General features: G+C 34.3%; 1 protein-coding gene and 1 long non-coding RNA gene across 5 annotated transcripts; both read left to right on the top strand.

Moving 5' to 3' along the window:
• The first annotated feature begins 2,273 nt into the window (after positions 1–2,273).
• LOC106340934 lies at positions 2,274–3,926 on the top strand. Of its 4 annotated transcripts, none has more exons than XR_001269541.1 (6): positions 2,274–2,355; positions 2,538–2,618; positions 2,918–3,041; positions 3,123–3,328; positions 3,454–3,676; positions 3,742–3,926. It is a non-coding gene; the product is annotated as an uncharacterized LOC106340934 (long non-coding RNA). The 4 variants fall into 4 exon arrangements; XR_001269539.1 differs by having other exon boundaries at positions 3,123–3,385; XR_001269540.1 differs by having other exon boundaries at positions 3,123–3,676; positions 3,814–3,926.
• Positions 3,927–8,483: 4,557 nt separating this feature from the next.
• On the top strand, positions 8,484–9,989 carry LOC106340717 (S-type anion channel SLAH1-like). The gene is made up of 2 exons (XM_013779563.1): positions 8,484–9,376; positions 9,471–9,989. Exons 1-2 carry the CDS (start codon positions 8,516–8,518, stop codon positions 9,771–9,773), a joined length of 1,164 nt encoding a protein of 387 aa, XP_013635017.1. The 5' UTR covers positions 8,484–8,515; the 3' UTR covers positions 9,774–9,989.
• The last annotated feature ends 228 nt before the right edge of the window (positions 9,990–10,217 follow it).

The raw sequence follows: 10,217 nt of genomic DNA, 5'->3' as shown, positions 1-10,217 counted from the left end.
TCAAAGAAGTTACGCAGGAATGCGTTTCGGATCGGATTTGGATATAGGAAAATACCCGATTGGATAAGGTTTAAAATTTGGAAGCATTTATATATAAATGGGTTTATGCGGGTACAAGATTTGATATCTTCATGGAGAAAGGAATTATGGTAGTACTAGCGAGCTCAGACTGCAGATAGGTTAGAAGAACCTAGCATGGATATAGATTATAGTGCTGATACTGTTCAGATGGTAAATGATGCATATAGAGAAAATTTACCTTCAATAGTTGAGGAAGATGATAGATGGGAAGAACCCAATGTAGAAACAAGGAGATTTTTATGTTTTTTGTAGTGAAAACAACCATTGTACAAAGAATGTAGAGATGGTAATTCACCTTTATTATCTGTAAGTAAATTGATGGTCATAAAGACAGATTATAATTTGGCTAAAGAATGTGTGGACAAGATCACTGATATTTGAGAGGTATCCTACGTGAAAATAGTCTTGCACCTTGTTCATATTACGAGGTTAAGAAAGTTTTAGTTGGTCTTGGTTCATCGTAACAGGTGATATATGTATGCATCGATAATTGCATGATTTAATCGGGAGCATATGAAAACTGGAAAAATATACATTTTGTCAGAAACCTCATTATCAGGAGACAAGCTGAAGAGCTAGAGTTTCATATAAACGGATGCGGTATTTGCCTTTCACAGAAAAGTTGAAGAGGTTATATCAGTCATAAAACATAGCCGGGCCAATGAAATGGCATATGCAGAGCACTCAAAAGATGGTGAAATTACAAATCTTTCAAATGTATAAGTGTGGAAGCATTTTCAATCAAAATATCCACGGTTTTCATATGAGAGAAGAAATATCTACTTTGGATTATGTACTGATATTTTCAACCCATTTGGATAGAATGGAAGACAATATTCCTTGCGACCAGTAATTGTCACACCTTATAATTTACCGCCAATTTTGTGCATTCAACATGAGTTTTTGTTCCTCCCCATTCTCATGCCAAGCCAGAGTATCCTAAGAAATCACCTGATATGTTTCTTCAGCCACTGATATATAAGTTGTAACTACTATGGACGCATAGTGTTCTTAAATACAATGTTTCGTGCATAGAAAATTTTCAGATGCGAGCAGTACTTATGTGAAAAAAATAAGTGATTCATGTCCTTCTTATTATTCATTAGATTATGAGTAGATTGGCGTAATCAGAAAAGTGTAATCTCACACTGCTATGTTATGCATTTCATTATGTTTCATTTTATAAGTAAATTATGCATTTTCTTATATTGACGGATTCGTAAAAATTAATTAAATGAAGTAGAAAATGGTAACTGCCAACAAATTCCCAAAGGAACACCCAAAAATTTTAAATTCCTCTCTGACAAATTACTGAGGAAGCTAACAATTTTTTTCAGGAATTCATCAGGAATTTCTGATGAATTACGGTGAATATGGCTTTAGTGTCTCAAATATTCAAATTATAAGTTAAACCGGGTACCTACAAAGTATTAGGTCACATAATAAGTGCCATTAACCATGTGGATTAACAATATCTTTTGTTTAACATAACAAATTTATTATTATGGATTAACATAATAAATTTGTTTCAAAAAACAAATATTTATTTTTAATGTTTTAAATTGTCGGCGTAATATATCGTTTGAACCATAAAGTTACTCAATAACAGCTATATACTTAAACAAACACTTTACATTAATTCATCATTACAGTCCTAATTATTTTTTCAAGTTTTTTGAAACAAATTTAAGATTTTGAAACTCATAAATTTTTTTAATATACTATCAATGGTTATTGTAGGTCTATTTGTGTTAGGTTTTGAAACCCCAAATTCCAAACGTCGAAAATTCGGTGGAAATTTTTCGGTTATAAAAAACGGATTTCCGACAACAAATATTGATATGTAGATTAACCAATCACAAAACATGCAGATAATTACCACATTCGTCAGAAATTCGTCAAAAAATTCAACGAATTTCTGATAGACTCCGCATATTCTTATCTCGAAAAGTGGCCAGACGAGTAATTAAATTAATTAATTAAATATTATTGATGGATTACCGATGAATATCCTTACAGGGTTATCTGGCAGAAATTGAAAATTACCCAGGTAAATCAACACACCTAAACTTTTCCGTGAACCGCCAATCAATTAACTTACTGGCTGATTATTGACGAATTGACTTGGATACATATATAAAACTTGCATTTCTTCTTCTTCTTCTTCATCATCATCATCATTACAGCTCTCTCTCTCTCTCTCTCTCTCTCTCTCTCTCTCTCTCTCTCTCCCGAAGAACACATGTGAATTCACTCTCGCTCTCCCAAAATCATGTACGTCTTCTCATATTTTTCCTTAACTCATATATGTTAGATTATATATGTATTAGGTTGTTAGAAATGATATATTTTAGGAATTGAAATGTTAGAATGAGTTAGAGTGTTTGATTTAGAGTTATATATGTTAGATTTCTGTTACAATTGTTAGTTTTAACATTTTTACCTGATAAATTTAGGATCTGACTTGAATACATTCTCTCTCTCTCCCTCTCTTCCGAAGAACACATGCGAATTCACTCTCGCTCTCCCAAAATCATGTATGTCTTCTCATATTTTTCCTTAACTCATATATGTTAGATTATATATGTATTAGGTTGTTAGAAATGATATATTTTAGGAATTGAAATGTTAGAATGAGTTAGAGTGTTTGATTTAGAGTTATATATGTTAGATTTCTGTTACAATTGTTAGTTTTAAGATTTTTACCTGATAAATTTAGGATCTGGCTTCAATACATTCTCATAAGATCCCAAATACTATGTGGTTAGTTTTTCATTATTTTGCATTTTATTTATTGTATATTCATTTTAACTAATTTCATTTTTTGTAATGTTAGAAAAGTAAACCAATGGGATTAGCAAGAGCATTCTGAAGATGGAATACTCAATGCTCAAGTATGGATATCCGGCCTTCAATGACATGGATGAACAAAATCACAAGATGTGGTTTCTCAATTTGCGGTTTTTTTATTTAACATCTTCTTAATTTTTGCTTTTTCGTATATTATTTATGTACTAAACATGAGTTTTTTCATTTTTTAGAAAGAGTTCACTTGAGAGTCTGGGTTGACGGAAACGGTGTGCATCATTCTACCACTACGCAACGGGCCACTATGATAAGGAGATCTTTCGTGGAAGCAGAAATGACTTGAAGACAAGACACCGAAAATGATTAACATGATGGTCTGGGAGGACTTGCAGGTGCATTGGGCAAAACCTGATACACAAGTTGAGTCATAGATCAAATCGTAAGTGTATGTCTATAACTTAGGTAGCACCGGTATGTCTTCCTCGAAGATCAACTCGTAAGTGTTTTAAATACTTTTAACTTTATTTCTTTTCTTACTAATTAATTAATCTTTGTATTTTGTAGATTGCAGAAGATGATGGTAATCCCATCGATGATCTCAGTCTGTTGAAGAGGCATACATCAACAAGAAAATATGTTAAATTCAAGATCCTGTTAGGAGGGAGGTCATCCACCTGGTGGAAACCCAGGCGGAAAAAGTCATTGCTTCCCAACCTTTGTCTGAAGATCGATCTTTTCGGATTCCAACAGTTTGATGTGGGAGCAAATGAACAACCTCGTACTTAAAGTAAATATTTAATATTTAATTAATTAATTTAATTAATTATAGATTTAATTAACATTTTTTCTCAGGCGGTTCCAAAGAAAAAAAACTACTGTCTGGTCAGATTAACTCGTGCATTCCGTTCTTTTTCTTCTTCATAGGCTCCATGATCAAGAGATTTTAGAGCAGTTGTAGAACAAAGAATATCGTATTGCAGTTTTAGAGTCCTAGATGGTGGAACAATAAAGTCAGAACCAGATGATGCTGGACAAGATGAAACAACTGTTTCCCATGAATTTTAGTTTCTTTACATTTTAGAACTTTTAAATGTTATTTTTAAATTTCTAAATTTTTATGTATATTTGGAATTTAATTTATATTTTAATTAATAAATTAAAATTTTAATTAGTAATTTAATTATTATAATTCATTTACGAGATTAATAAAAATTGAAAAATCTTAATTTAAATTTCCAGCAAAAAGAAATTCGTCGAAAATTGAAGTTATTTTTCGATGAACATGATTACGTCGAAAATATATCCCGAAAAATATATATATATATATATCCCGACACAACTAAATTCTTAGGGAATATGTCCCGAGGAAACAATATTTCTCCAAAATAAAGTTGGTATATTTTCTTGACAAAATTATTAATTGGTATATATTTTCGACGAACAGAGTATACGTAAGTATTTATTACCGACAAATTAGATTCTTCGGTAATAAATTTTGGTTTCCCACAGATATTATCGTCGGGAATCTGTTAGTATTAGGCTTGGACATGTTTTCCAGATTCAAACTGGTAATTACCCGAAAAGTCGGGTTTCGGATCGGATTTGGATATAGGAAAATACCCGATTGGATAAGGTCTTTGGTCGGGTACCGGGTCGGATACGGATTATATCCGGGATCCGTATAGGTATCTGAAAGACCTGAATTAAACCTTAGTTAAGATAACCCTAGTAATCTACTAACACTAGTTAATGCTTGTTTTCATTTTTGAGATTAAAATTTGGTTTGGTTATATTAAAATAGTTATGTTATGTTATTGTACTGTAATTTTGGTTATCAGTTTATGTCTTTTTCGGATATTTAGAATATCTTCGGTTCTTTTGGATTATGTTCGGTTATATCGGGTTAAATGGTTTGGTATATACTAAGAGCCGGACCGAATCCATTAATTTTTTGGTTCTTCGGATGTTTTGGGGGTGGGGGTTCTATTATACAAATGTCATATTTCTAACTCGTGTCAACCAACCAACTGACTTCTTTTATAGTTTGATATGATTAGGTTGATTTTTACGCATGTTACTCCGTTTTCAGTAATTGAATCAATTCCATTGAATTGCAATTACTGAATTCCATCAGGAAAGTTGTATTTGGGAAAAAACATAATTGCTTCCAATTGTTTAAAAGTTATCTATAAAACGAAAAGTTCCAATGGTTAAGAATTCAAAGTTCCAATAAATTCAAAGTACCAATAAATTTTTGTTGTTGCTGTTTGCATTGATTCGATACATTTTCGACCACTAATTCATTGTCAACAATTACTTGTGAGAGACACAGCATATGTGCCCCATGACTCACTTATCCAAATATCCCCACCAATTATTTTTACTATTGTAAATTCATATATAAATATATAATTAATTATTCTTTTGTAATATGGTGTAATTAGATAAAAGTTAACAGATAATATAAGCGTCTACAAACCCACACTTTAATGTTTGTAGTGAGTTGTTGACAAAAAGAGCCAAAACCATTTAATCGAGCTTATACTCCTTTTTTAAATGATCAACTTAAACCTCAGCTTTGCAAAACTAACTGATTACAATTAATCTTGTTGAGTTTAAAATGGAGCTAATCAGTCTATGTATAAACACATTAACCCCAATCAAATATTGCTTTAATATTTCTTTTAGAACAATTCTATTGGTAAGCTCTAACTAGGTATCTCAAAATAATATAAAATAAAACTATTAAAACATTATTTGGATATCTAAAGAGTTAGAACTTCAGACAGTTTCTCATTTGCGTTAAGGTCTGCCACTGAGATTACTCTAAGAACGCACTTATATATACAATATTATTAATTCATTTAATATTTAGACTTATTATAAATTTTTTAAGAAATTATCAAAAAACATACCACTTTTTTCTTTTTTTTCAAACTTTCATTAAAAAAAGGGGTTAAGACCCAGGGTTTAATACATTAGTTTCAGCCATTAAGACCTGTTTAGCCAGGGCATCAGCCACATTGTTTTTGTTTCTGCGAATCCAACCAAAGGAAATGAATTCGAAGTCTGCAGAGAGACATAGGATGTCTGAGACTATGCCATACAGTTCAGAATTCGGGGACTCTGTGTTGATTGCTTTGACAAGCTGAGCAGAATCCGAGAGGACTTGTTGTTGTCGGATGCCTCTGTTTTTATAGAATTGGAGTGCTTCTCGAAGAGCCAAACCCTCCGCCAGTAAAGGGGACGGTACAAAGTGACAGTGAGCCATTCTTTGGACTTTTTGAAGTTCATCCTCTACGATCCATCCTAAACCTGCAATGAGGGAGTCTCCTTTCCAGGCTGCATCTGTTTTCAAGACGGGGGTGCTTGGTGGCGCTGGTGTTCTCTGGTGAATTGTTGATGGTTTGACAGAGGAATCCCGAGTCTGTTTGTTTAACCATTCCATGGCAGCTGTTATTGCATTTGTAATCACATCCTCCTCAGGGATTTCCTTGTTCTCGAAGATGAGCTTATTTCTTGCTACCCATAGAGACCATAATATCCAGGGCACCAGCGGTCCTGTCGAAATGCCCACTGGTGGGAGGCAGTATTGTTTACACAGAGCGGTCCATGAAGATCCTAAATCTATCATTCTTCTAGCATAAAAGGTAGAAGATAAGGGTGCAAGACTCCACACCTTCTGCGCAAAGTTGCAGTGAAAGAAAAGATGAGTGATAGATTCAGCTTCATTACATCTCTTACAGTTAACGGCTGATGAAATGTTCCTGGCTGCGAGGCATGTTCCCACTGGAAGGGCGCCTCGGAAGAGCTTCCAAAGGAAGAGCTTTAGCTTAGGAGACACATGGAGCTTCCAAATGTTTCCTTTCCAATCAAAGGGGTACTGTGGAAATGGTGAGGCCATATTGGTATTGTTCTTCGCCGTCCAATATCCCGAGCTAGTTGAGTAGTCTCCGGATTCATTTCCTAACCAAATTAGTCTATCAGCTGCTCCCAATTTACTTGGCTTTATCATGAGAATGTTCTCTTCCTCCTGTGGTACACATCTGCGTATTTCAGCCCTGTTCCAATCGGAGCCATCAGGGCTTGAGACCCTCAGGTCAGTTTGGTTCTCGGGTACTGGTCCCATAGGTCTTTTCTGTTCCGATAGGCTTAGCCAGGGATCCGACCATACCTTGATCGTTTCACCATTCCACACTGCCCAGCCAGAGTTGCTTAGAATGAGGTGTCGACCAGTTAGAATGAGGTCTCGACCAGTCAAAAAACATACCACTTTTATGACCGTTTTTTCGTACTTACTGATCTTGAACTATAAGACTTTTTTGTACACCAGTTTTATGCTGCAATGGCTAATAAAACCAGCGAGTAAATTTCCAAGCTTATTCATTGGCTCTTAACCTTGATCAATAGGTGAATACATATCACTCTACTGAAAAAAGCTTATCATCTTTTACAAAATATAATCTGCATTTTGAATACATCTTATACAAAGAAGATTTTTTTAGTATTAGTGGCTCGCTTGCATCAGTCTTTCTTTACAGCTAGTGGTAACATCCCCTGATAAGAAAACCTAATTATCCTGTACAATTATAAATTATCGGATAATTGTGGCTCGCTTTGCACGGAAGCTTCATCGGACGTCCGCTTCCCGCTTCGGAACCAGAATTGGAATCAGAACCTCATGGAAGCTTACGGAATCTCGCTTCCAAAACGCTTCTAAAATATTATCTTTAAAAACACGTTGGAAGCTTACGATTCCGTTTTGGAATCACGCTTCAATTCTTTAAAAAAAAACACAATATCTTATATCAATAAAAATATAAAATTATAATTTTTAATTTATATAAAATCCAAGTTTTAATAGTATTTAGTAGAGAGAATAGAAATATACAAATATTAAAATTAATACTATAAATTATCTTTATGCATTGAGGTTTTTATTAAAGATAAATCATATATTCAAATATATTATGTCAATTAATTCTAAAGTATTAAAAATAATTAATATAATAATTTCTTTTAAATTTAATTTATGTGTATTTTCATAGTTTTAATATAAAATCATTTCAAAATTATTATAAATGAATAAATGCTTTATTTTAAATTTAAATAATATAACTTTTAGTTCTATATTTTAAAAAACTTCTTATATATGTATATATATAGATACGTTTCCAACACGTATCCGCTTCCTAATTTTTTTAAAAAATTCGCTTCTACGTTTCCATACGCTTCCGCTTCCACGCACCCGCTTCCGTTTCCATGTAACATATTTATAATGGTACCAGTTAGGTAAATCAGGAAAATATATAAATAAAAGATTAATTTGTAAAGTACTCAACTGGAATAGCTTTGTTTATTCATGAAGCCTAAACAAGAAATGTTGACCTTTACTATACAAGTTACTGAGTTTACCAAAAGTTACTACAAATTGCCATCCTTATTACATTCCATTATCTTTTTAAGTAAACATCCTTGTCCATCACTAACTAACTCCCCCTAAATCACGTGTGTTGTACTAATTAATCTACATGCCTTCTCTGCCTACATATATGAACTCTATCCTAAGGTTATAACAACACAAAACAAAGCAAGCCATTACTTGTATTCCATCAATATACCAGAAATGGAAAACTTGGAAATTCCTAAGCAAGAAGTTCATATCAACATTGATGATTCAATATCCTGCAGTAAAGAGAGAAGCACTGACCTTCCTCATACCAAACCCAATGTTCTGATGTCTATTGTGAGTAGACTCCATGCAGGCTATTTCAGAATAAGCCTCTCCCTCTGCAGCCAAGCTCTGCTATGGAAGATGATGATCGCACCTGATTCACCAAGCATGTCCCATTTGCAAAGCAATCTTCCGTCCATAGCGTTCCATCTCCTGTGGTACCTAGCACTTGCAACACAAGTGGCACTCTGTCTTTTGTACGCGTTGAAGTGTTTCTTCTTTTTTGACATGGTGAAGGAAGAGTTCTCACATTATATTGGAGTGAACTATCTTTACGCTCCATCGATCTCATGGCTTATCTTGCTTCAATCAGCTCCAATGATGGAACCACAAAGCGTTCTGTATCAGTCATTGTTCTCGGTGTTTGCTCTCCCAGTATTGGCCCTCGACACAAAGCTTTATGGACAGTGGTTCACAACAGAGAAAAGGTTCCTGTCGATGATGGCAAACCCGGGAAGCCAAGTATCAGTAATCGCAAACCTAGTGGCTGCACGGGGAGCAGCAGAGATGGGCTGGAAGGAGTGTGCTCTATTCTTGTTCTCACTGGGGATGGTTCACTATTTGGTTATCTTTGTTACACTTTATCAACGCCTACCAGGCGGTAAGAATTTTCCAACCAAGCTGAGGCCAGTTTTCTTCTTGTTCTTTGCTGCACCAGCCATGGGAAGTCTAGCTTGGAACTCCATTTGTGGAACCTTTGATCCTCTGGCGAAGATGTTGTTCTTTCTTTCGCTTTTCATCTTCATGTCCCTGGTAAGTTTACAACACACCAAGAAATAAATATCAAAAACTGAAATCGTATGACAAGACATTTACCTAGCTTCTTTTTAATTGTTAATATTTTCAGGTCTGTAGGCCAAATCTTTTCAAGAAGTCAATGCAAAGATTCAATGTCGCGTGGTGGGCTTACTCGTTCCCCATCACCTTTCTTGCTTTAGACTCAGTTCAGTATGCGCAAAATGTGAAAGATCGGGTCGCTTCTGGAATGATGCTTATCTTCTCATCTATCTCAGTTTTGATCTTCCTTGGTGTGATGGTACTAATAGCAGCAAACAGCAATAGACTACGCAGACGTGATCCTGTCCTCGGTTCTGCAACTAGTCTAAAAGACAAGCAAAAGCCATATCGTCTCAGTGCGGCTACTTGTTAATTCAAAGGCAACGCTAGTCTGCTCCAGCTTTTCCACTTAGAAAACCAAGTGATCTTCATAGTTTCTATGCCCTTCCTTCTTATGCATAACTCTCTCAATGTAATGATGAAACCACTAGGTTTTAACACAGCAGCGACTAAGTTTCATATTTGAAACCCAAACCCAATTTTTAGTTGATAAAACATTAATAACCACTTTGATTGTATTATAGTTCAATAAAAGGTCAAAAATATATAATATATCTATAACAAACTAAAATGCGACAGCTAAAATTTATAATCACTGAGATTCTAGCAATCGAAATTTTGTATCCTTAGTTTTATAAGCAAGTGACAATTGTAACCAAAGTCACAACTACATAAACATACAAAATGCGATTTTCCTCTTCTTCTTTTTTTGTCTTACCCATACATGTACAAATTCTGCGAAAACTCACACAAATGA

Source organism: Brassica oleracea, chromosome C4 (genome assembly GCF_000695525.1).
Source record: "Brassica oleracea var. oleracea cultivar TO1000 chromosome C4, BOL, whole genome shotgun sequence".
Classification (NCBI taxonomy): domain Eukaryota; kingdom Viridiplantae; phylum Streptophyta; class Magnoliopsida; order Brassicales; family Brassicaceae; genus Brassica; species Brassica oleracea.
This window is presented reverse-complemented; position numbering and strand designations above follow the sequence as displayed.

Excerpts from the sequence above, each read along its gene's own strand:
- LOC106340717 (XM_013779563.1), top strand. The coding sequence starts at position 8,516 with ATGGAAAACTTGGAAATTCCTAAGCAAGAAGTTCATATCAACATTGAT. Across the intron at positions 9,377-9,470 it reads TTTTCATCTTCATGTCCCTG|GTCTGTAGGCCAAATCTTTT; the intron begins GTAAGTTTACAA and ends TAATATTTTCAG.